General features: G+C 47.8%; 1 protein-coding gene across 3 annotated transcripts in view; it reads right to left on the minus strand.

Moving 5' to 3' along the window:
* SAMD11 (sterile alpha motif domain containing 11) overlaps positions 1–27,400 on the minus strand; it is a 174,538-nt gene that overhangs the window by 71,110 nt on the left and 76,028 nt on the right. For all 3 annotated transcript variants that reach the window (XM_050931403.1, XM_050931404.1, XM_050931405.1), the window contains exon 5: positions 512–636. In XM_050931403.1, the coding sequence (XP_050787360.1) occupies positions 512–636 (125 nt within the window). The remainder of the gene's footprint in view (positions 1–511; positions 637–27,400) is intronic.

Here is a 27,400-nt window from a genome sequence, read left to right on the forward strand (position 1 = left end):
CTCTACTGGAGCGTCTGGTTCAGCACGAGACGTAAGGGGAAGCCAGGTGAACTTCTGTAAGGTCAGGCAGCAGTACAAAGCCACGCAACTATCCTTGCAAAGAGTTGGCAGGGACGGAGGCAGCATGGAGAGCCTCTGATTAATACAATTACAAATCAAACCGTGCTCTCCACGCCAGGCCTTTCTGCATCACTGGCCACTAACCCTGGGGACATTTCACTCTTTGCTGGAGCGCTCTCTTCCCCTGCATTTTAACACAGACCACTAGATCTGAGAATAAAACAGAGCTGAAATCTCACACGACCGCATCACTTTAACCTTACTAATATATTTTAGTAAGGTTAAAGTGATGCGGTGACTCGCGTTCCTTGCTCTGAAATTTAATGAAGCCGGCTGGCCAAAGTGGGGGAGGGGAGGGAGAGAAGTCAGCAAACTGAACCCAAGCCTTAGCTGGAACTTTCCTCCTCCCAGCGAATGAGGACAAAAGAGCCAGGCGCCCCTGGCTGCTTACCTGCTGCTCCTAAGCCGACATCAATACTGTTTCTCTTGAATTCACAGCGACTCTGGGTCTCTGGCATAACGAGTTGGCGGCTCTGATGCAGGTTGGAAATGATGGTGGAAAGGTCGTTATCGCGACTGCAACAGAGCAGAAAAACGCCAAGTTAAGGATATCCTATTTACCATCCCATAATTGATTTTCGTGTCTGAGAGAGTGTGTGTGTGCGCACGTCTTTTTTGTTTGCCCCGGAGATTTCTGAATTATGAAGAAGATTTTTCCCTCCCTCCCCCACTTGAAGTTCCTAGGCAACCTCCTCTGTTTTTGGGGAGGGGAAGCCCCTGTAGAGTAAAGCTCTTCCGAAACAGCAGGCTTGCTCCCAGCAAAGAGCTTTGCAGAGGCCAGCATCTCGCCTCCCCTTTGCCAGAACACACGGCCCAAGTCAAGTACCTAGAAATGTGGCAGAGAAACAGGCATGACTATTCAAGAACTGACAAAAACTTGGGACTTCAAATGATTGACAGATGGATGATTGTTAACAGACAGCCACTTGGCTAGCTTTTCAGTTCCTGCACTCTGTGTGTGTGTGTGTGTGTGTGTGTGTGTGTGAGAGAGAGAGACTGTTTTATTTTCTTGCATAATATTTTTATATGCAGAGAATTACCATAGACTCAGACACAGTTGTGGCCCAGAGCAAAGGAATACAACCTTGTTTATAAGTTCTATTTTCAGCCCCTCAGTTTAGCTGATACCAAAATAACTACTCCTTCCTTCTGGGGTAAGAACACACAGCGTGAGCAATTAAATATTATTTCACCTGTTATCCTTGAATCAAAGCTGCTTCAAAGTAGGCTAGCTTTAGCTCAAATATTCTTAAAATGTTCTCTTTCCCTCACCATGGAATGCATGAATAAGACAGAAAGAGAGAGAGAGAGCAAAGATGTTCACAGTACCAAATACTAGAGTTAAGATGGCAAACTCACTGTATTACAAACCCTCTGTTTTCATACCTTACATAGAGAGAAAGCAGATATGGATATACATAAATACAGACAATATACAACACATGAGAAAGAGAGAAAGTTCTATATACATATGTATGTCTAGAAGACAACACTGGAAATTCTCCATCTATTTTTGTTTAATGCTGTATCTTAAACCACCAATGTTTCTACTACAGAGTGCCTGTCCTATGCTAAACACTGTAGCTATTTTCCTTCCTCTCTCCAGCCAAAGGACAATAACTTCTTCCCGTGAGATCTGGTTTAAGACATTTGAAAAAAAAAGTCAGAGGATCCCTTACAACTGTTACTCACATGATCAGTTCATCCGCTCTGTGTGTCTGCGACACACAGCACATGACCACCGACTCGCTGGCTCGGAGGAGACCGTCCTAACCTGTGACCACCAGGGCAACTCAGAGGGTGCATTATCTGCAGAATTACCTAGCAATCATCTCCCCTTAAATATCCCCCATCACCACCCCCCTGGCCATCAGAGCGAGGAAAAACCACAGAGCTGCTCAAATGCTCCAAAGAGCCCATCCCCAGTGGAGAAGCGGGGGCTAATCTGTCGTCTAGCTCTCTGCTAATCAGATAAGTTTATGACAGAAAGTCTTTAGACAGAGGTACTTTCAGCAGGCGTCTGGCTCCAGATTTTCACAGGATGCAGCAGACAAAAACAGACTTTGCTTCGGCAGCCACTGTCATCTGCCCCATTACTCCCCTCCTCCCATCTCGGGACCAAAATCTCAAAGCTTTTTAGCTTCCACTGCTTTATTTTCCTCCACTAAACCAGTGCAAATTCCCCCTTACGCAAGCAGAAAGCTAATTACTTAAGCAAGTCCGCAGGTGAGTGGGAAGCCCCTTTCCCCCTGTCCCAAGCAGTTTTGAGTCTTATCCTCTTTGAGCTGCCACCTTTAAGATGCATTATGCAAATATTTTGGTGTTTTAAGTCATTTATGAGATTAATTTGAAGTGATTATGGGTTCTTTACAATCATGTATATCAATAACTGGATGCCGGGTACAGAGGACAAATGCAGATAAATGCTGCCATCAGCACTATGGGGAGGGGAGGGGAGGAGGAGGAGGAGGTGGGAAGGGCAGGAGCAAAGAGGGAGAAAGGCAGAGAGCAGGAAGAGAGAAATGGGATAATAGCACCTTGCATGCTGAAGGAATCACTTTATCCACCCCTGAAATGCAGCTGCCTCTGGGATGGAGCATGTCAACTGTTTTAATATTGGACAGCAACACTACTGCATGACTCTAAAGCAGTAGTTTTCAACCTTCTTTCATTTGCAGACTTCTAAAAATTTTTGAATGGAGGTGTGGACCCTTTTGGAAATCTTAGACATTGTCTGCAGACCCCCAGGGATCTGCAGACTACTGGTTGAAAACCACTGGTCTATGGTAACAATGACCTTTTTCAGACCCTTTAGACAGTCTGCGTACCCAAAGGGATCCATGGACCACAAGTTGTAAACCACTGCTCTAAAAGAAGAAAGCAAAGCAGAAAACTATATTCAGTGTAAATTACAAGGGGAAATCTAGGTGGAATGAAATATTACCCCAGAACTAGCCCTATCTTTCAAAATACACCAGGGATTTTTTATCCGAGGGGTAGCCGGGTTAGTCTGGATCTGTAAAAGCAGCAAAGCGTCCTGTGGCACCTTATAGACTAACAAAAGTTTTGGAGCATGAGCTTTGGTGGGTGAATACCCACTTCATCGGATGCATGGATCTGACGAAATGGGTATTCACCCATGAAAGCTCATGCTTCAAAACTTCTGTTAGTCTGTAAAGTGCCACAGGACTCTTTGCTGCTTTTAGGGATTTTTTGATGACCTCAAATACTCAGGACCACAGATTCAAAAAGGTATCTCAGCACCAAGGAAAAAGGAAAGGCATGACGGTAGGGCATCAAATTACCAACGAAATCACCAGCAGCACTTCCGAGAGCAGGTAGGTATGTGCTCCTGAGGGGGTTACCAATGCAAGTATAGTACTGGACAGACCCAGCTCAGCCTGTGAAATCTGATGGGATCTTAGTAAAACATATAGCACGGCTGAAATGCCACAGCTGAGGATGAATTGATCCCTATGGGGAAAACAAGACCAAAACAATGTGGGACGTTGATGTACCAGAGAAGGGGGCTGGGGCAGCTTTTAATGGGGAGAATTATCACCAGGCATTCTCTCTTGTCTTAGACAGCAAGCTCTTCGGGGTAGGGTGTTTGTACAGCATTTAGCACAGGGTTCCTAGGTCTACAGTTATATAAACAAAAATTGGTGCTTTCCCACGTTTCCACGGACATCTGAGTTACATTTCCTTTAGGTAAAGACTTGAGAGCTATTTTAGGAAGGCTTTAAATGCTGCAGGGGAAGTCCCCCATGAGGCACAACTCCATTGTGTCTAAGGAGGCATCTTCCACTCTTATTCATGAATGGCACCTTTAGTAAGTGACCTGGTGTGGGGAGGTTCTGCCCAGCTCCTACCAGGCTTTCTAGGGTCATGCAAGACAAAGAGAAGGCAACAGGATCTTTGTGCATGCAATGGTTAGGAGAAGCTCTGCCATCTCTACCTTGTGTGTGAAAGAAGCAGGCAGAAAACCCAGAGCTAATCTGCCAGAGAAAACACTGGCTTCAGAAAATACCCTTCTAAACTCCCATAATGTAGACAGCTTCTCTGAAGCTCAAAAACAACTAATATCTCTTCCATTCCTACTCCCGGTAAAGTTAATGAGATTTTATCCCTTGACTTTAAGAGGAGCAGGGCTGGACTCTTAATATATTAGATTCTATATGATCATTCAATGTGGCATTTACAAATGTTCATGCTATTTGTCTCCATCCCGTGACTGGAAACTCAATCCTCCTGTTCACCACTTTATCCACAAAAATACCCCTCACATTTTCATACATACTGTGCTCCCACTTGACCTATATCTACTGTAATGTACCGGCTATGCTCATGTCTGCATTAGAGCTTACTGTCCTCTACTGGATGATCCATAGAGAGGACAAGAGATCTACCACTGCTGCCTCTTAAGGGACAGTCCCTTTAGCTCAGGTGGTAGAGTCCCGGCTTTGGAGGCAACTAAGATCTATAGGTTCTAGCCCCAGCTCCGTGTGTTTGTGTGTGACATAGCTAGTCTACAGTACATGGATTTGTTATACGAGTCCCCTCCTTCTGGTCTGCCCTCATAACCTCTTCCCTTTCAAACAACCAAGCCAGGTAAAAGTGAACAGAACACAAGCAAAGCAAACAGCCTCTTGGGGTCCTGTTTCTTTGTGCCCATAATAAAAACCCCAAGAGTGTTTCATCACACCCTGCTAGAGGAACTGGATGCTTTTTTAGAAGATTTGACAATATTGCCTATCCTTTCCCCCAGTGGGACTTTGCGTCTAAATTCAAAGCATCTCCACCTCTCCCCACTCCTAATATACCTGCCAACAATCCCAACCTCTTTCAAGACATTCAGGGGCCTGGATCCAGCTCCTACTGAAATCTTTCCACCAAGCGCACAGGGAGTTAGATTGGGGCCCCAAACATGCAGCATGCAAGTCCTCCGAATGCTGCCCAAGAGGCACAGCTACAAGACTAAGAGCCCTTTGCGGCAAGAGTTGTCTCCCAGCAGGTGTCAGCCAAGCACCCACCACACCGGGGGCGCTACCACAGTATAAGGAATTAACAGATTCACGGGCTCAGGGTTCCAGCAGGGTCAGCCAATGTTGGGTTCAGAGATGCCTTTCCTGGAAAGCAAGAACCAGGCAAGTCAAACCTGCAGCGACCTCACCCAGAAGAATAGGTTTCTGAACTGGTTTTTAACATACTGCATCCTGGTGCCTGCTGATATTAACCTGGGCTCAGACAATGTGGGCTTCTCCCGAAGCTTAGGTTTAAAGGCCAGCCACTGCCCCGGCACACACAGGTGAACCAATCTGCTCTTCAACTGCCTCTGGGAATGGCTCTGAAAGGGCCGAATCCCTAAATCCACACGCACATTTTAACTTGGGCCTTACTAGGGAAAATTCCCATTGAAGTCAGTGGAGATTTTGCTTCAAGGCTGGAGTAACATCTGGGTGAGCACGTTGGGATTTAGGCCACACTGAGACAGGCGGTGTGATCTAGTGGACAAGGCACTGGCTGAGAGCCAGGAAACCTGGGTTTTATTCCAAGTTCCATCACTGACAGGTTACGTGATCTTGTGCGCATCACTTCCCCTCTCTGTGCCCCGGTATCCCCTCCTGCTCTTTGTCTGTGTAGACTGGACACTCCCATGGCAAACACAATGGGGCTCTGATCTTAGCAGAAGCAACCATAACACACACATAGGTTTTTATATTAATAAATAAAGATGTGCTGGGCAGTGGACAATCAACCAACGGTCATTCTCTAAATGAACAGGAACCTTGCCATCGTCTGTAATCGGCAAGTCCCCAGGAACCAGGGGTGCAGTGGTGTCTCCTACAAGCCAGTTCAACCCCCAGACTCCAAAGTCCGTATTTCTTAAATGCAATTCAGTGACCCCAGGAAGTAGATGGGAGTAGGGGGAAGCTTTCTCCCTTGGAGAGGATTTTCCCCATCCGTGCAGCGAAGCTAATAATTCCACTCAGGTGCTCACTTCTAGCCCCAGCAGGATCACATCCTGCCTCGCCTCTGTCTGAACCGTTGCTGGGCACCTATTAATACCGGCCATTCCCCCACCCCCACACCAACATGTGCACATGCACAATCAGATTAAAGGTCTGATCCCTTCCAGTAGCATAATATTATATTTTAAAAACCGGATTAGAGAAGGGGGCTAGAGCAAGATACCGCTCTCCTGAAAGGTCAGGGAGGAGACATAAAATCTGCTGAAAGGCTGCAGGTTGCCATGGCAACATTTAATGTGTGTGGTTTTTGGTAATTAGCAGTTCTGGGCCCATGGTAACACTGATAAGATTCCATGGGACAGAGACATGCATGATGGGGCAAGACTGCAAAGGATGCTTCTCTATAATAGTATGGAGATATACCTATCTCATAGAACTGGAAGTGACCCTGAAAGGTCATTGGGTCCAGCCCCCTGCCTTCACTAGCAGGACCAAGTACTGATTTTGCCCCAGATCCCTGGGTAACCCCCCTCAAGGATTGAACTCACAATCCTGGATTTAGGAAACCAATGCTCAAACCACTGAGCTATCCCCCCCTCATCCTTCTTGCTCGTGCAATTTGCCCTTGCAGTAAAATTAAGGGTGCAAACCAGAGCACCCACACCTGTAGTCATCTGAATGTGGGTGGAAAATAATAGGGCTTGATCCAGTTGTGCCCAGGAATAGAGAGGCCAAGCTTTGGTCCTTCTGCAAATATACCCATCTTTCAGCTCGACACAAATCCAAAGCCCAACAAATGACAGAAGGTTCCCCGCATGTTTGCTTCCAGACAGATTTCAAACCAGGAAGTTTCCTATTTTCTTGCTCCAATGCTGCTGAAAACTCAAGAGAACATTCCCATGAGACCTGAGCCCAGATAGTGGAAACTCTCATGAGGATCAGCTGATTTTGTGAAACTTCTGTCATTTGGGTTGGGGGGGAGTGTGTGCAACTCATGATAGGGCTTGTGAGATTTCAAGATTTTTTAATCTGAACTCAAAACTTAGCCAGATTTGGCCTCAAAGCAAGACTTTATAACCAGCCCAACCCTAGATCTGAAATTTGGATCAGGGCACACACACAGGACAGTGTAAACCCTCAGTCATTTTCAGTTCTCACTGACCTACTTCTGTTGTTTATTCTTCGCCTGAATCCATCATCTTGTCTTTGTGACATCACCCTTTGCTGCTGTGGATAGGAACACGATGTTACAAAGGATGAGAATTTCATCTGCACCTGCTGCTTGTTTGCTACATAAAGGATTGAGATCCTGACTCAATGAAAATGTCTCTCCTAATAAAAGTCAGGGAAACATGGCAGGCATCTTGAGACACCACAAAATCCTTGTAGGACCAACTCTGCATCATAGAATCATAGAATATCAGGGTTGGAAGGGACCTCAGGAGGTCATCTAGTCCAACCCCTCGCTCAAAGCAGGACCAATCCCCAGCTAAATCATCCCAGCCAGGGCTTTGTCAAGCCTGACCTTACTCTAAGGAAGGAGATTCCACCACCTCCCTAGGTAACCCATTCCAGTGCTTCACCACCTTCCTCTGAAAAAGTTTTTCCTAATATCCAACCTAAACCTCCCCCACTGCAACTTGAGACCTTCTGAAGCCAAGGTGTAATGCTAGCTGTGGTGCTGTGTATGTGTTTGCTATTACGCTTTTCCATGTAACCTAAGAGAGGCCACCATTCTGCAAAGCACCCCATACATCTGTCCTTCCTAAGCCTCGTCAGTTTCTCCATTCAAAGAGCATCCCATGCTTCGCAAACCACTTTCTCTCCGACTGGATTTCCACTCGGCCACTAGGCTCTGTCTCGCAGCCAAAAGCAACAGTTGGAGAAGTGGCTGGATATTATTATGGTGCAGGCAATCAAGTCCTAACGAAGCTGGGGCCCAGGTATCCATTTACCAAGAACACGGAATACAGGAAAACGGTGATAAAGGTGACAGATAAGCCACAAACAATTAGCTCACCACAATACAGGGAGTGCCCGGTTGGCAGCCGTGAAGCTGAAAAGGTCAAGCTGAGACTGCCCCCCTAGCTGGGGATCGAGTGAGACGCAGAGCTGAAGCTACACAAATCAACCATCGGGCTGCTGTCCTTGTAGAACAGCTGAGCTTTAATTACTTCCAGCCGGTGACAGACTGGATTTTACGTTCCTGTTGCAAATAAACCCAAAGCCTGGGAAACAGGGAATTTTTAACCCACTTCCGCTTGTTCAACTGTGTTTGGAGCAGGGCTGGTCAGCTGGCTGCTTAGTAAGCATTGCAGAGGAGGAAGGAGAGGCTGTGGAATATAGCATATCCGTCTTGGGTAGCATGGTGAGACACAGGACATATGGGCTGAAAGTAAAGAGATAGAGAGGGATGCTAAGAAATGAACAAGGAAGTAAAAGAGAGAGTGTGTGTGAAAAGAAGGATGGAGTTCATACACCTCAGGGAAAGGAAGGAGAAGGAGAAGGAGATTTTCAGCGGAGGGCAGAAGGGAGTAGAACTCACTAAGAAAGAAGGGAAAAAGTGCCTGAGCGTCAGAAAGGGATTCACAAGAAGGGAGGAGAGAATCAGAGAGGGAGTGAAAGGAAAACCCTTCGGAAGGAAGAGAGAGTGTGACTGAAGGAAGAAAAACCGTGTGACAGCCCAAGGAAGGAAGGAAGGAAGCTCTCATGCTAGGTAGGAAATGAAGACAGCTGATGAGCCGCACTCAGCACTTTAGAGCCACTGACTTCCAATGTCAGCAAATAAAAGAGGTCTTTTTCCTTTACAACCTTTTGCACTATCAGGCTCAACTTGTGAGAGGGCTCCCTCGCCAACTTCCTTCAAGCCAGCTCCCGAATGCACAGCAAGAACAAACCCAGGTGAAAGTGCCAGGCCCCCTGGGCAAGCTCTCTTGCCAGTGTTTCGTAGCACTGCCCACCCCATGGCCCACCCAGTCCTAGAGCTCTACAAGCATGCCGTCATTCACACTAGTGCACTTTGCACATGTGTAAGCGATTATGCAAGGAGCAGGGCTGTTCTTTAGCTTCACAGCAGTCCCTCCCACATCTGCCAGTCTGAACATTTACCATTCCGTTACAGTGTTCGCAATCAACACCATTCAGAGGCCACTAACCCTGATGATTCGCATAACCTTATAACCTTCAGGCAGCGAAGACCCCAGCAATGTGATTAGCCACGGCAAGATTTCTGGTGAAAAGAGCATTTCAGGAGATGGTTAAGGAAATCGAGAGGCATCGCTCCCTTAAATCTGCCTCGTACCAAAGGAGAAATCCAACTAGGCTCTGAAAAATGTACTATTTGTGTATTTCCCTGGGAGCAAAGAGAACATCACCTGAGCCAGTCATTTCAAGACATGCATGATAGGGAGCACACCCTCCAGATTCCACATCAGGTCTTCAGACTAACCCAAAAAAGAGCCTTCCCAATCCCTTTGAGAAAAGCCATCCTGGATTTTACAACAAATCCAGTCAGTGCTGGGGAAGGAGGTTGGGAGTCCAGTCACCGCTGCATGAATACTTATCAATGTAGACACAACCCACAAAGAGGTGGCAGAGCACCTCACTTGCTGCCTCTCAGAGCTTTGCTGGAAAGAGCCCTCAGGGCTCTGGAAACAGCAGCATGAGACATGCAAATAAACTGCGGCTACAAACATTACAGCTGGATGAAGAAAACATCGTTAACGTTTCCCATGAATGCCCTGATTGCTGCACTGTCTATGATTAATGGAACTAACAGGTTGTCTGTCTTGGAGAAACTGACGAGACTTAGGAAGGACAGATGTATGGGGTGCTTTGCAGAATGGTGGCCTCTCTTAGGTTACATGGAAAAGCATAATAGCAAACACATACACAGCACCACAACTAGCATTACACCTTGGCTTCAGAAGGTCTCAAGTTGCAGTGGGGGAGGTTTAGGTTGGATATTAGGAAAAACTTTTTCAGAGGAAGGTGGTGAAGCACTGGAATGGGTTACCTAGGGAGGTGGTGGAATCTCCTTCCTTAGAGTAAGGTCAGGCTTGACAAAGCAAAGAAACACCGCAAATAGGAGAAAATACAGTTTAAAAACTTGAATCTTTCCCTCTATGGGCTGGAAATCCTTTCCATCAACTGGAAACCACAGGCCTCCCCCTGAACTGCCCCCATCATGAAGAATTCAAGGCGGAGAGAGTTCAGAATGAGGACTTCACGTGCCAACTCCCCTCCCCTGCAGTTATGCTGGTCCATGACTTTAAGACAGCTGCCCTTGTGTAACAGACAGGAGAATTTGGCCCACTGAATCCGGACAGAAATGCAGAAACAGGCGCTGCACCACACCCCGGAGTAAGACAAGGCAGCTAGGGTCATTACAATGGTACTGACTGAAGTGCGAGTGGAAGATGAGATACAGTGGTCAGCCACACATCATAGAGAGCCTTAAGATGTGCATGGGGGAAACCACGCACTGAATTATTTGCAAGGCTTAACGTAACGTGCAGTGTGCTGGATGGGCAGTTCAAGCCTTCAATTATTATACACAGAACAGGAGCCGCAAGGGCAGCAGCTACAGAAACAGCAGCAGTATGGAGCAATTCTGAAGTTCCTTCTATTATCTAAGCGCTACCCAGATGATTAACTGAAGAAGGTCCCAATCCTGCAAGGTGCTGGGTGCCCCCAACTCCTGTCAGTTATGCTGGGAATTGAAGGCTGCTTAGGATCTTGCATGCACAGCGCCAGCTGGCCCCTGCATTGCCTTGCTAATGAGCCACAATCCTGTCCTGCAGCCCAGGGGGCTATTTATCCAGGAATAAAAAGGGTAGGTCAGCCTCTTGGCTGAGACGGACAAGCAGGCAGCCAATGAAGGGCCAGCTATGATGGAGCCTCCTGCAAAGCATGCACACCAGACAACCAGAGACTGAGACGTAGCAAACTCTTCCCACTCAGGGCGCTCGGACAGTGACAGTTTTTGGCGATTGCTGGCCCAAGCCAGACCTCAAACCTCCAGCCGTGCCTTTAAAGGTGTTTCATTTACCAGCATTAGCCGCGAGCAGCGTCTTTAACAGGGAGAAGGATGAAAGGGCTAATGGATGGAGACAATTAACCAAAAAATAAATCAGTGTCAGAGTCGCCACATCTAGCGGAGGCGGCCAGGCGCCTGCTGGGTCTGGTGAGACTTTCAATGCGCTGCTCAAAGTGACAAGGGTGAGAAATGAGCAAAAGTTGTTCAAAGTCCTAATCGGTTTCCAGACGGACCGCATCCCTCATCCCCCCGGCACCAGGGAGGCAATAGAAAAAGCATCACATCCCTGCAAGAGCCAGACCCTATTCCTCTCTGCGGAAAGGGCCAACACAAGCCCAATGCATCTCTTAAATGCTCAAAACAGGCTCAAGGAAGACTTAAATGGCGCAGAGTCCCTCTATACACGGGTGAACTGCACCTTTGTTGCACTGCAGATCAGCAGCACACAATCTTGCCTCTCCCCCCTGAAGAAAAAGATCGGGTCAGAAACTCATCTGGTGCAAATCAACATATAGCTCTGATTTCAGTACAGCTAAGCAGATTGACACCAGTTGAGGTCTGGCCTGTTGTAGCTGACACTGGACCTGAAAACTTTTGGGGTTATACTTAATAAAATTACAAGCAAGGTAAGGACATACCTCGCTTGTCCAGGAATGATGGAGGACTGATTCCAGCTTTGGAAAAGGACAGAGACTTAGAAAGTAACATGGGAGGAAATAACATTGAATAGTCTCTCTTTTAAAATACGTTCCACTGACTCTCTGTCCCCTTAATGATCACTCAGCAAATGCAGGGATTATATTCAATTTCACTGATCAATACAGTTGCCATAAAACTGTCCCACCCTTCTACCCCTCCCTACAATAAAAAATAAAATCCAATATGTAAAATCAGCAAAGAGTCCTGTGGCACCTTATAGACTAACAGATGTATTGGAGCATGCGCTTTTGTGGGTGCATCCAATGAACTGGGTATTCACCCATGAAAGCTCATGCTCCAATATGTCTGTTGGTCTATAAGGTGCCACAGGACTCTTTTCTGCTTTTACAGATCCAGACTAACACGGCTACGCCTCTGATGCTTAATACGTAAAATGAGTAACAGCAACATTTGCAGTGGAAGAAAATGATTGCATTTATTAAGGGAAGTGGAGAGTGAGTGCAGGTGAGTGGCCAGGTGTCTGCCATCACTCACCTCCCCAAGAACACACTTAGCATTTCAGCATTTCCAGCGCTCACAGGATACAGGTCCTGTTCAGGAGCCTACTTGCATGGTTTATCTGGCTCAGGGAACAGGTTCAAACTCCGTTTACTCTGCAGCTGCTTCTTGCTACATATCAAATACACCAAGTCTAATCTGGCCAAGTCCTCTGTTCAGCCAGGTTGATACAACAGGGAACACCACAGAATTTGCAGTTCTCACGATACGACATTGCCAGGGCTTGCAGGAACTGAGTTTTAACAAGACTAGGTGATATTCTTGTTCCCCTTTCACACCCACCAAAAAACGCTTATTTGTAAAGCTGGGTTAAGTATGACAACAGTGTCACGGTCGGGACATCGTCAGAGTCATTTAACCACAGGCAAAGAGTGAGAGCGTGTCACTCAGAGCTGTGTACACTGTAGCACACACCCAGGGATGGGACAGGAATGTAAATCAGCCAGGGATTGTGCTAGAGAAAATAACAATCTTTTTATGGAAGCAATTAAAGGGAAACCCGGACTGCTCTATAAATATTGTCACATCACTAGTGCTCTGAGAAAACAACCTTATCTAACAGAGGCAGTTATGTAACTTCAGGAGTGGGTTAAACTCTTCAGGGACCCTAGTTTCATTCACTTTTAAACTTCTTTTATGTAATAATTAAGACTGTGTGTCTGTCACGGAGGTCATGGATTCTCTGTGACTTTGAGACCTCTGTGACTTCTGCAGCGGCTGGTGTTGACTCAGGGGCTGTCTGAGCCAGGCAGCCCCTGGGCCAACAGCAGCAGTTTGGGTGTGTGGGAGGGAACTCAGGGCTAGGGCAGGGGGTTGGAGTGCAGGGCAGCACTTACCTCAGGGTGGGGGGCTCCCCAGATCCACGTGTCTCTGCAGCTTCTAGGCAGAGGGATCAGGGGGCTCCACGGGTTGCCCCTGCCTGCAGGCCCCACCCCTACAGCTCCTATTGGCTGCAGTTCTTGGCCAATGGGGGCTGCAGAGCCGGTGCTTGTGGTGGGAGCAGCGCACAAAGACCCCTGGCCTTCCCTCCCCCTATAGACACATGGAGTGGGGTAGGGAACCTGTCCACCATGCCAACTCCCCACTCCCAGCACCAGCAGGGGTCCCGGGCCATGCGCCACCCACCTCCCACCCCAGCACCCGCAGCCCCCCGCCCAAGTTTTAGTTAGGGGTATATAGTAAAAGTCACAGACAGGTCACAGACCATGAATTTTTGTTTATTCCCCTGACTTGTCCATGACTTTTACTAAAAATACTCATGACCAAAACATAGCTTTACTAATAATCAATCAATTTCCAATGCACCAACACATCTGATCTCCAAATTAAGAGACCTGTAAAACGGCCTTTTAAAAACACACATTCCTATTGCCACTTATGAATTTGATGCTGGTGAAAAAGGTGAAGACTGAGAGGTCTGAAGCGGAGACAGCAATCCTCCATCTTGCCAAAGAACAGGTGCAGCATGCAAGCTCTCCCACAAAACGCACCATTAATCACAGATTCATAGATTGAGACCATAGAGAACCACTATGCTCACCTAGGCTGATGACCTGCATACCTCAGGCCAGAGGAGCTTACCTAGTCCTATGGCCAGGTACATCTACACAGCAATAAAAGACCTGAAGCACAGCCGGGCTGGCCCAGCTCAGCTGACTTGGGCTCAGGCTCCCAGGGTTAAAAATAGCAGTGTAGATGTGCGGGCTCGGGCTGGAGCCCGGGCTCTGAAACCCCATGAGGGGTCAGGTCTCAGACCCAGGCTCAGCGTGAACCTGAATGTCTACATTGTAACTTTTAGCCTTGCAGCCTCAGCCCCACGAGCCTAAGTCAATTGACCTGGTACTATACGGTTTTTATTGTAGTGTAGAGGTACCTGAGTGACAGCAGCTGTCACACTCTGAGCAGGTGGAAGAGAGTGTGTCTTAGACACCTGCCCATCCACACGCAGACTAAGACCCAGCAGTTCGAACATGGGCCAGATTCAATCCAGTGACCTAGGAGAGGAAGGCTCCATATCCTGGCATCAGCCTCTCACCCATTCATTCAGTCGTTTCTGCCTTTTGCTTGTAAGCTTCTTCACTGTTCCTACCTAGTCTCTCACCACCCTGCACAGTTCCGGTCACATACACACGCCAAGCTCCTGGAGTAAGATTTCTGACACAAGTATTCTCCAGCTGATCCCTGCATAGGAAGCCATCTGCTGAAAGACCAGTGTCACATCAACCCTTATGGAACAGCTCTACAGAATTTAATAGAAAATGATGCATTTCCTCCTATATGGATTTTTCACAGAAAGAATTCTTTCCCTGCTATAGAATTCTTTAGGATGGTTTATAAAAGCTAGAGAAAGGATCTGATGCTCTATTCACTTTGATAGGTTTCAGGAGTAAATTGTATGGAACGTTATAACATTTCTGTAGAATTCTACTGCTTTCTTCCCTATTAAATTATACAGAACTTTCCCATCAAAGGGATTAAGTCCCCAAATTCAGTTTTTGTAAAAGCAAGAATTTATAAAAAAAAAAATCAAACTCAGTGGGAATGTTTCCATGATTTTAGATTCCAGTGAAAAAAGTTTTTTTACATTTGGATTCAACTACTTTCCTCCAGCATAGGCAACCCAGGCACTACTGCCCTGTGTTATGTGTACACTGCACTGCACACGCAAAAACAGCAGGTCACTCTCCATGGTTCCAGTCTGCTAGTACAGGCCACTGCATCCATGCAGAATCTTACCGATTTATATAGGAGGCTGCATGGAGGCAGAAGCCTGCACACTAGACTGGAGCCATATGCTGCAAGCAGGTAACGGTTAAGCCAATTCTAGAAAAATTAGGCAAGGGTTAAATTTGGTAGGCGATGTAACCTACGAAAATATGTGACAACCTTGCCCCATCACTCCACTTGCATGCTGCATTTCATTCCCCTGCTACGCATCTGGTTTACATTTTTAGAGGCCCTGATCCTGGCAAATACTTATGTACATGCTTAATTTTAAGTAACTCCACTGAAGTCAAGGAGGATATTCATATGCTTAGAGTTAAGCATGCATGTAAGAACCTGCAGGATCAGCGCTTTAGATTGTGAGATCTTCCTGTGTTTCCTCTGTTTTGTACAATGCTCAGTGCAAGAGGGCCCAGATGCTGAATGGGGCAAGCTTCACAGGAGCTACCAAAAGATAAACCATCATCTTAGAAATATACTGGGGTCACTCACGGAGACCTGGATTCAGAGCTGTTAAGGCCTGAACCTTGCCCAGTAATTTCTGCATGGAGCTTGTAACTTCTGTAAAGATTCCAACCTATGTTCAATGATCCCCACTGTGGCAGGCTTTGAACCTGGGATCTCCAGCCCTGAAAGCATCTCACATCTGAGCTGGAACAGCAACTACAGGTGAGCTGTTGCAAGTGCTCAGCACCATTCTGGATTCAGCCCAGGCTTTTCAACATGGCTGGCCCCGCTGAATGGCCCGGCCGATGTGCCGCAAGCAGGCACAGCAGACAGATAAACAGACAGACAAGCGGAGTCACGGGAGCAAAGTGAAACAGGTGGGAGCAATTAATTCACGCCAAACCCAGCAAATCTTACAAGAACAATAAAAGCCCTTTGCCTGCCTGCTCCCTCCCCCCCACAACAGACACATAGACAGCAAAGGGTTAACTATCTCCTAGGAAAGCTGGCCTGAGAGTCATCTTGGGATGAGAAATTCAGCAAAATAACTTTCCCTCAGGGGCCCTTGAGTAGCCAGGCAAGGTCAACGGCTCCAGTACTCCTCGCAGTAAGACCAGGGTCCCTGAGTCAGCTGAATGCAGGGAAAGGATGGGGATCAGGGAGAGCAAGCAGCTCAGACTGATCAAGATCCCCCTCCCTGCTCCCCAGCTTATCACCTAGCACAAACACCCAGCAAAAGCTCCTAATCGTATACTGCCCGGCCAATACTTCTCTTCCCAGGTCGATGGGGGACAGAGCAGCCCCAGCAGGATAAGGGCTAAAGCTGGGCACACAAGGATTTGGGTCAAGGATTTGCAGGCTGTGAGCAGGTGACTAATAAAGCAGCAGTGAGGGGGAGAGCAGCAGAGTTTGTTTGGATATTAAATAATGGGCAGCGTGACCCGCTGATCGGATAGGTCACTTGTCCATAGGTGATACACTAATCAGCCCCCAGCAAAGCAGCTCGAAGCCAGCAAGAGAGCCATGCAATAAGGAAGGGCTGCCTCTCTCCTCCGTCTCACCACTCTACCTGTCCTCTTCCCATCCCTCCTTCCAGCATGGCACAGCTGTGATGAGCTGGGGCAGCCTTGTTTCTCCCTCCTCCCCCACCCAGAAAGCTGCTCCGAAGCAGATGATCAACCTCTCCTGGCGCAAGTACACCGGGGGGGGGGGAGAAGTGCTGCCACGCCCGTTCCGAGGAAGGACTGCTTTATTGGGCCCATGCCATCCTTGTCCTGCTCAGAGATGGAGCATTTCATCTTCAAGGGCTGTCAATTTCCATCCCTCTCCTAAACACCACTTACATTACACACAGCAAAGACATTTTAAGAGAATCTGAAATGAGGGGTGGGAGGGAGATGACCCTGAGAGAGAATGACAGGAGAATCCACTAAACTCCCTACTCAGACCATCACCTGTGCCCTCAAAGCCAGGCTCCCAACTGTAGGCCAGGCAAGTAGAGCCAGGTCCCTAGTAACCGTCTGAGACTTTCCAGTGCACTCTGCTTTCCTCCCTACTTTCCATCCTCACCAGACCAGGAAAGCAAGGGGTACACTGAAGGGTGTGCATTTGCCAAAAGGCCATAAAGCAGGTGCACTCTGCTCCTGAATCCCAGCCACCCTGGTGACTCATGCCCTAAGAGAATGATCTGCATAAGAGTTCAGAGAGCGAAACCACCCCCTTCCTCCCTCCAGCTATGCTCCCCAGTTCATTGGAAGGCCGCCAACAAACTGTTTGCTTGTTTTAATACCAGTCACCACCCCATGCGTCAGAGACAGCATTGATGGATAGCTGGAGGTCAGGAGACGTAGGTCCTACTCCCAGCTCTGCGGCTGAAACTCTGTGTGTGACTTTATGCATGTCACTGGTCCTCTCCGTGCCTCAGTTCCCACATCTGTAAAATGGGGATACCAATATTTACCTGCTGACTCAATTAACACTTTGGAGATTCTCACGGGGATGACACTATAAAAATGCAAAGTGCTGCTAGTGCTAAACCTCCTAAGTTGCATTTTCAGGCTCCCCGCTCTGTTTCCTGAACTTGCCCCCCTCTTACTCACTTCTCTATCTGCTGTGGAAACCCAGACCTAGAACTTTACCTGCAGGTGCACACCTGTGGCTTGTAAGGAGTTCAGCAGCAGCTTCACATGGGCACCCAAGGGCAGAATTGGCCTTAGATGTTTATGGGTCCACTGAAGTCAATGGAAAGACTCTCATTGACCTCCATGGGCATTAGAGCAGGCCCTAAAGCGCTATATTTCTATGCTCCAAACAGAAAAGGAGGTGGAGCCAAGGAGAAGAGATGCCAAACTGGCAATGTCCAGGACAGTGTCTCCCTTCGCTCTGCAGCCCTTCCAGGTTACTCACTCTCACTGCTCTGGTCTTTGCAATTGCCTCTTTGCACTTCATCATTATTCCAGGATTCCCAGTCGCTCTCCGTCATTCTCAGATGTCACCTTGACAGCCAGCTATTTATCACTACCATCCTCCTACCCACATCTGCCTCTCAGAGCTCTCAACCTTCTGAAGAGATGCTGTCCACAAGACATGTGCCAAGAACAAACGAGCACAGCAGTACCAAGTGATTGTGAAACCCAGGCCCAACCCTGGGAGATGCAGCCCTAACTCTCCCTGCAGACTTGAGCTGAAAAATTTATCCTCCAACGTCCCAAGCAAAACGCTCATAAAATTTCATTAATGCTTGTGACAGTTCATAAAAATGATCAGTAGAGCTGGCAACTCCAAAATGAGGTGGAAATAAGTTTAAAGATGTTTTTATTGTAATTCTGCTTCATCCTCCAGGAGTTCAAAAGTCCATAAATAAAATACCATGTCTACAATGGACTATGGATGGGGGCAGAGGAAATTCAGATCTGAAGCATAGGGACCAGTGCCTTGTCAGAGGAACCTTATTCTGAAGGGCAGTCTGGATGTGTGCCCATCTTGTTAGGATGCTCAAGAACCATTCACCTTAGGGGATGACTACACTAGGCATTTCCCCCCAAGATTTCCTATGTTGCTAACAGGGTAGATAGGGCTCCAGGGTTTTTAGACACGTCAGAACAGGTCTAATGCAGGACAGAACTTCAAACACCAGCAGCTTGAATAGTTACATTTATACCGTTGCTATAGTGAGAAACTTAGGGCCAAAAAGCCTAGTGTAGACAAAGTTTGAGTGTGGGTGTAACTTCTGAGGAAGGGAGAAAGTGAATATGGGGCATATTAGGAATAAAATGGGAATCTAAATCCACCCCCAAAAAATTCAAAACAAAACTAGCAGAATCTCCGATCTGGTTTGCCACTACCCACCTCCATCCCCAGCTGAACACGTTTCCCTTCCAAATGAGACAGCTTGCTCCTATTCGTAAAAGCGTGAGGACCCAAAAACAAGATGCTAGGACCATATATAGATTACACAAGAGCATCCTTAGCAAGGCATGATCCTTGCAGGTTCCTCATTGAGCCACAGATCCTTGTACCATCCATTTATGGCACTTGCATTATTGTTGGTACAGGCAGCCTATCCCAGCAGGCAGCATTATTCTGCACTGTCCTGTGTTGTGCTGTCCCGGGTGATTTTCCTAAAAGGTCTAGACCCCAAAGATCCTGTGCTAATCTGCTCCTCTATGGGACTATAACCTACCATGCCGGGGCAGAGGCATCCTTAGGGTTGTCAGGCTTCTAAAAACAATTGCTATCCCCACTCACCCACACACACACACTTGATAGGCAGCAATCCAACAAGGATCCGGTAAAGTTCGGAAGGACTCTCCCTGATGGTCCACCTTTGCCAGCTCACCCACCACAACAGCTACAACCTCCCATACATCTTCCCTCCAAACATCCATCAAGCCCTGTGTTATCGATCATTCCCTGACCACAGCCAGCATGGCCACTAACACCAAAAAATAGAGGAGCTGAAGCCAGCCCTGGTAAGCAGTGCAGCCCCTCACTGGGGCCTCTGGTGGTACTGCAACACAAAGAGCATCAGCACTAACAGTCATCACTCAAACTCCCTCCTTCTGAGCAGGATCCCGGGTGGCTTCTCAGAGAATAAACAGCCGGCCACAGGAGTCCGCCTTAGAAATTATGGGATGGCAGCAGCCATCTTAGGTCTGCGAGCTCCCTGTAGGAGCACAACTTGAGGGTCGCAGGCTTCCTACTTTCTGTAGGCCGAGCACATTGTGCACACCCAGGGTTTTCTGCACCCCTCCCTTCCCCCTGGGTGCCACCCCCCAATCTTCTATTTCAGGGACTGCCACCCGCTCCCTCATGCCAGGGGCTCTGTGACCTGTATACATCCCCCACCGCCTACCACTGTCTCCTGTTCTCTCACCCAGCACAAGGGCTGTGTGTGTACCCCTTCCCTCCTTTCTCCCCTACCCTCATGCAATGTCTCTGTATGCACCCCCACTTCCCCCTGGCTCCCATGGCAGAGTGTCCCATTTCCCTCTCTCCCACATACCAGGGACTGTGCGTGCAACCCCAATACCTGTTCCCCCACCAGGTTCCTGCTCCCCTCCACAGCCCCTCTGCTTTCCCACCATATCTTCACTCTGGGACCCTGCTTTCCCTCACCAGTACTACTCCTCACCCCCGCCCCCGATTCCTTGTAGGTCCTTTGCTTTGACCCCCACCCACACACTTCCCCCGGCTTCAGGTCCATGCTTTGTCTTCTCTCCTCCTCCATGTCCCCTCCCAACCACAAGACCCTGTTCCCCCCCTGCAAACTCTCCCTGCAAGGTTCTCTTATTTCTGTTAAAAGTCTGCGATACTCACAATCTCCCCAGACAGCATGAAGCAGTAGGGAGCAGCATAAAGATTCCCCAGCCTGCAGCACCAGCAAGCCTGGAGGCCCTTATATTAACTCTAAATCAGGCTTTTCCGGAATTCCCACATGCACCAAAATCAACAGGCTTGGGCCCACTGAGGTGCAGATCATTCCTTGAAATTTTGGCATTGATCGGATGCAGCATTCCAAAGTTATCGCACTCCAGACAGACAGTCAGAGAAATGCCATTGTGTTGAGGGCCGGACCTCGCCTCACTCAGCCAATCAATAAAATACTTCACCGCTAAATCCTCAGCCTATTAAGTTGCAGAAACCCTGGAACAATACCCATCCAGATAATTTGAAACGGGCACTGTTAAGGGATAGGGTTAGAAAATGAAAATCAGGAACTGAACATGAGACCCAGCATGAATCCTCCAAATATCAATTATTAAAGATAAGAAAGCCAGAAGCTCAAATCTGAATCCTTCCAAATTTCAGCAGGGGAAGTCAGGCTGAATCTCCCGATCCAAAAGCACTCCCTGAGGCTTTGGTCCCAGATTTGACCCACAACCAGAAGGAGCCAATTCTCTGTTCCCTGTCCGTGTGCAGCTGAAGTCTCCTGAGAATGTGCTCCCAAAATTTCAGCCAAGATGATGCAAATCCCAGTAAGATCCCACAAGCTCTCAAGATGTCTTCACATCTACAGTTTCCCCAAGATTCCTCCCAACTCCGCTGCAGAGGGTCATTAGCTCCCCTTTTATGATATCCTGGGAATTACAGTAAGGGGGCAATGTACATGCTGTCGGACATATAAGTGCGCTATTCACAAACACACATTCTGTTTGTTCACCCAAAAACCCATGGAAACAAGGCCATGGATAACACAAGACCTACCCACGTAACTGTGCTGTTCAAGACTTCTTGGTACTTCCAAATCCTGAAGAAGGCACAGAAACAGCTTAGATAGCAAACAGCACGTTGAAGCTCAGCAGCAGAGGTTCCTAAATAGACCAGGTTTAAGGCTCTCGCAGGTTGCAACTGCAGATCAAAGTTCACCCACTGATATGGTCCCCAGAGAGCCTCACACAAGATATCCCCCTGATAGGGATTTTAGAAGCATTTCTGCTATAACCTCTGGAATCATCTTTGGCCACTAAGGAGCACATATGCAGGGTCCATGAATCAGCAAAGTAAGAAGTGGAAAAGGCTACCTAGCAGCTCATTCTAGCTCATCCCGGCAAGGAACCAGTGCAGAATTGTTCTTTACAGTATATTTTCTAGCACTGTTCCCAGACTATTTTTCCATGACTTAGACCTCCAGCCTTGGGATAATACTCCAGAACCTAACAGCTCTCACCATTAGGAGGTCAAACAGAAAAGGGGTCTCCCTCCCTGCATGGCCTTAAAGAAAATATTCCAGACAAGCTAGAGTGACTGTTCATTCTTTCCCACTATGGGTCTTTTCTGGGTTTCTGACCCACCAATGAAATGAAGTGACCCAAGGGCCATAGGGACTCTAGCAGAGAACCAAAAGCCAGTCCTGTTTCCATCTGAAGTGCCTCGTGAAGCAGCTGAAGCAAACGCTGGGCTCATGACAAGTGCATAGCAGCTCCTCCTCGTGCATCCCAATGATGTCTACATTCTTGATCTTCACACACATGCTTCGTGGGTGGATAAATACAAACACAGTACAAGCTGCTCAGATTTATCTGCAACAACTGTAAGCCCTGGCAGTTCTGCCCCTTGGCCGAACCCTACAAACCGCTCTTCTCTTCAACTCAGAACGTTCTTGTTAAAGCCTATAAGCTACTCGGATTTGGGTTCCTTTCTTGCTTTTTTTTTCCAGTTAAACAAAAGAAAAGGTCCATTTATTACTCACTTGGCAACTACTGTCTGAAACCAAACAGGTATGTCATCGAACAAACTGTTTGCTCGTCTAGAAAGTCTCTTCCCTCCAGCACAAACCATATCCTGACCGCCAACAAGGGGTTTTGTGAGCCAGGAGTTTCCTTGTTTATTCTGGCTTTGCCATCAGGAAGCAGGTCCTGGTATGACACTATAGCAACCTGCAATAGTTACAGAGGTGAGGGCCCTTTATACTTCCTCCAAGAGGAGTATTACAGCATTTCCATGGGCCAAAGTGAGCCCCCATCACATTGCAATGGGAACTCCAACTACTCAAGCCACATTTTTTCTTTTATCCTCCATTCCTTGAGTTTGCATTGCTCTACTGTTCCACTGATACCCTGCATGTGTGTGTCACGTCCCACCTTCACAGCCGCTTATAACTATCATGGGCTCCGTCACGCTGGTATAAATCAGGAATCACTCACAGGGGCTGGAGACAGGAAAGTCACAGAGCTATTGCCCCTCACTTTTGAGAACCTGAACTTGGCTGGGAGTACCAAGGGGGGAAGGACCAGGACCCCACCCCCTTGGCCCCTGACCAGAGCTGGGCAGAGTAACCAAGGGGGTGGGGTCCTGGAGGGGCAGCTAGGCCATATCAGAGTGAGCACTGCACTCTGGCACATGGGGTCGCAACACCACTCATGTTTGGACTGTTTTGGTTGCTCACTCCACCCTTTTGCAGTCCTTCCAGAGCCCATGGAGTCAAGGGACCCATTCCAGAGTCATATCAGTATGACCAAGAGCAGAATTCAGCTGTAAAGGACAAATCTACCATGTGATCCCCGGGTGCTTTCCCCATCTCATGGCACCCCCCTCATGATGAACAAACCAGGCACACACATTTAACGGTGAGGGTGAGTAACCACAGGAGCGAAGTACAAAGTGCTGGATTCTCCATCTCTTGTCTCCTAATCCAAGGCTGGAAGCCTTTTCTGGAAGAGCTGCTTCATCCAAATGCAAGTCATGGGGCTCCTATACAGGGGTAACTGGGTGACATTTAATGGCCAGTGATATGCTAACGGTCAAACTAGATGATCTGCTCATCCCTTTTGGCCTTAAATTCAGAGTCTACAATGCAGCGGCAGGGCAGGATTGCAATCTAGCATTCCACGGTTACTGTCTCACCCTTTTATCTGCCACTGGTTTAGTATGGTCAGGTACCCAGTCCTCCCGGTATATGATGCAGCATGGCGGGGGGGGGGGGGCGGGGAGATGTACAGCACTCCATTTTAAAGCAAGAGCCGTGTGAATCCCACTGCATGCACCCCCTGCCCCAGTCACCCTGGGCCATGCTGCTTAGGGGTAGCAGCTTGGCTCTGGGGACTTAAACATAGCCAGCATCTCTCCACTTCACACCACCCTGATCCCAACCATAAGGGCAAGATTTGACTCATTACTTAAGTAAGCCTCATCTTCAAGTCCACCTTCATGTAGTTAGTTAGTTAAACTCTGAACCAGCCCCATTTTACTGATGGGGAAATTGAGGCAGAGGTTAGATGACTTGCTTGAGACCACAGGGGTAGTCCATGTGAGAGCTGAGGTTAGACAGTAGCAGATCCTGGCTCCCCTTCTCGTGCACACATCAACCTATTCCTAGGCACTCTTGCTACTTCGCCTAATTTGCCAGTGCTTGGTCTTTTCTGCTGCAACTGAATGGTCTAAATCCAATGACCACTGGATCAGTCAGCAGCAGATGCTGATGACTGGAAGACTTTAAAGGGTCGTACCCATCCTCCATCAGCTCAAAGCCCCCTGAATCCGTACCCTGGGTTTCCTAGATTAAAGCATAGCAAGTCACCAGCAAATACCAAATCTTTCTATATTAATGCTTTAAAGGGCAACATAGTGTTACACTTTGATCCCTGATAACATTACCTGCATCATACAATGATACTTTCTGCTGATTCAGCGGCATCCTTGAGATGCATGTAGCTGTCTGCTTTATGCTTTCTATTTTCCCCTCCCTCTCCCTCCTTCTTTTCCCCTTTACTACTTTCATTTTCACTGTGCATCTTCCAGGGGAATAAGCAAAATCAGCTAGTTCTGTTTCTCTTCTCATATATTCTTCATTGTGCCCCAATTTAACAACTTCTTCAAATAGCCTTCTTTATTCTTCCATCAGCACAATTTTCTCTCTCTCTTTTTTAAATGTGGGTGGCCCCATCTACACAGAGCAAACAAATGCATTCAACAGTCCAGGTTATGCACCGCTTAAGGTCAGTCCTTGCTGAACAGGATACAACAGCATTTGGCAGATTCATGTGGATGAGACCAAAACTATGGTCCAGCCGGATTTAAACAAAAACACAAACAAATCAAGGTTCTGAGCTAGGTCCACATGTGGTCTAAAGCACATTCTAATATGGCTTGGTCCAGTCCAGAATGGCTGATCAGACCCTACCACGTTTAAAGGGTGGTTTTAAATACAGTTAATTGCTCTGGGTAGCAGGGGCCTCTGCTTTCCTTATAACACTTTGTGCCTCTTTCATATCTGATGCATCCAGAAGAAATTCACCACTGGGAAGGCCAGTTCGCTTGGTAGGTCCCATCACTCTGTTGGTCTGAGTGGATTTTCCACACATATGAACTCCTGAGACGCATGCCCCATTCAGCTAAAGCAAAGTGATTCATTCCTCTCTCCAGCCTCTTCATTCTTTCACCTCTTTCCCACAGCAGATCTTCAAGGTGCCTTCAATACACTTTCTGCATTTTGCTGATGGTGTGGTCTGACGGCTTGAGCCCAGGATGAGCAGCAGAACTCCTGGGTTCCCTCAGACAAGTCACTTAACCTCCATTTTGTCTCAATCTCTCCATACTTAAGAGTCTGACATATACCAACACCTTCCTCACAAAGCAGGCAGGCTTCATTGTGTTCCAAGTGTTTAGAGGTCCTGGGATGAGTGTCAAGTTTATCTGATGGCTGTAACTCTGAACAGCATTAAAGGAAGGTGTTCTCATTCCTGGCCTCTCTCTACCTTCTCACCCAGCTCCATCCACAACCACTCGCGACAACGTTTTTGCCCCATCAGGCACTGGGAGCTTAACCCAGAATTCCAATGGGCAGAGGAGACTGTGGGAACTGTGGGACAGCTACCGACAGTGCACCACTCCGCAAGTCGATGCTAGCCACGGTAGTGAGGACATACTCTGCCGACTTAATGCACTTACTGGGGACATACACAATCGACTCTATAAAATCGACCTAATTTCGTAGTGTAGACATACCCTGAGAAACAGAACAGGACCAAAGAGGTGGGAAACACCCTCCACCCGGCACTTTCACACACAAAGCCCACTCTTTATGATGTGCTTCAGCATGAGGAGCCTAATCCGGACAAGGGTGCACCTGGCTCCCTCTGAAATCAGGGGGAGGTGAGAGCACTCAGCTCCTTGTCTGAATTGCTCAGATCCCGGCAAAGATGGGCCCCAAGAGCCTGCTTGTTACTGTGAAACCTGACAGGCTTTTCTCAGAATAAAAGGAAAGTGCCTGGTTTGCTGAACAATTTTAAGGCGTTTTAGAAAAGCGTTCGCGAGAACACCACATCTGTGCAAGGGCACGTTACTGTACGGAGCCCATTGTTTTCAACAGAGGCACTTGGGAACTTTCCTAAAATACCAGCCCCAGCCATCACATTAACTTCAAAGCATAAAAGAAAAAGGAGCACCTGGCAGGCCCTCGGAGAGATCTTAATCTCCCTTTTCAGGGCAGTTCCCAATGTTGATCTTCTGGTGCCTGTGTGCAGACCTGTATGTACCCAATTAAACCTCCTTTCATCAAGGGCAACACAGACAGCGACTGTAAGGTTACCAGACTCCAACAAATCCAGGCAACCTCTGACGATTTGGAAAGGAAGATCAAAGGCAACCTTTTGACAGAGAGGCAGGGCAAGTCAGGAGGCAACACCCTTTTGATTGAAAAGAGGGGGGGGAGAGAACCACATGACAGTGCAGTGCAGCATAAAGGTATCGCAGCAGGAGTCTGGGATGACCTGCATAACTCATGAGTAGTGAGTTATGTGTGTGTCACCTCGAACAAGGGTCAGTAAAACCTTTATGCTGCCCCATCATGTAGTCCAGTGGCGCCATATATTTCACAGAGTTGTAAGGCAATTTAAGTCACTTAAACAGACGCAAGTTTCTTTTTTGCCCTGGCAAATCAGGGGTGTTAAATATCTACGTGACCTAGACGACAGGCTCAAATTTGCACCCACTGTCATCCACACCTGAACTGGAGGCCGAAGCTGAAAATTGGGGGCCTGATTTGCAGAGGTGCTGAGCACCCACGGTCGGCAGGAGTCAGCAGACTGAGGGGGGCAGGTCAAGGTGAGGGGGACAGTGACTTCAGCTGGAGTCTGAGAGAGCAACAGACGCCGGCAGAAGCCGACGTCTCCCCTGCAGCTTCCTCCAATGGCAGAAAGCAGCAGGGTGCAGAGGGGAAAGCAGACAGGCATGAGGGTGAGCAGGGATTTGAGGGGCTGACGGGGGAGGAAGTGGGGATGTGGGGTGGGGCAGAGGGAAGCAGTGACAGGGAACTGAGAGGGGCTGCGGCATGGGTGGTGAGGGGAAGAGCCCTGTTCACTCCTACCTCAGCTTCTCTGTGCTTCAGCCCAGATCGAAGCCAAAATGGCAGTGCCATGGGAAACCTTTCAAAGTACCAATGCCCAAGCTAGTATGCTGCCAAGGAGCCTTAAGGAACTCAGACCATTGACTCTCTAGAGCCAATAGAATGGTAGCATGCAAATTGGCTGTAGAGGAAGAGGGGTGATTGGCTGACTTACCTCTGATTTCACAATGGACACCTGATTGTTCACCTGGCCAGGTCTAGTCTATTATGGAGGCATCGGTCATGGTTCTACAGTTAAGGCTGAGTTCGGTTTGTACTTAAACCAGGGATTCTACCTCTTTATTATTCCCCCAAATTACAGCACTTACAGCTTGAGTACAGAATGGAATTTACAAATAAATATGTTAATTAATTTGAATGAAAATTAATTTTAAATTGGCTCCTTGAAGAAATTTACTACCTGTCAGCGTCAGGCCTGCTTTGTCTCAGATTAGCTTAATAATGGAATAACAGACTACCCACATAGTTAAAACTCATTGAAATCTCATGCAGAGGCTACACTTCAAGAAATCAGAATGTGATTTAGCTAAATTATTG

This window comes from Gopherus flavomarginatus, chromosome 21 (genome assembly GCF_025201925.1).
Source record: "Gopherus flavomarginatus isolate rGopFla2 chromosome 21, rGopFla2.mat.asm, whole genome shotgun sequence".
Classification (NCBI taxonomy): domain Eukaryota; kingdom Metazoa; phylum Chordata; order Testudines; family Testudinidae; genus Gopherus; species Gopherus flavomarginatus.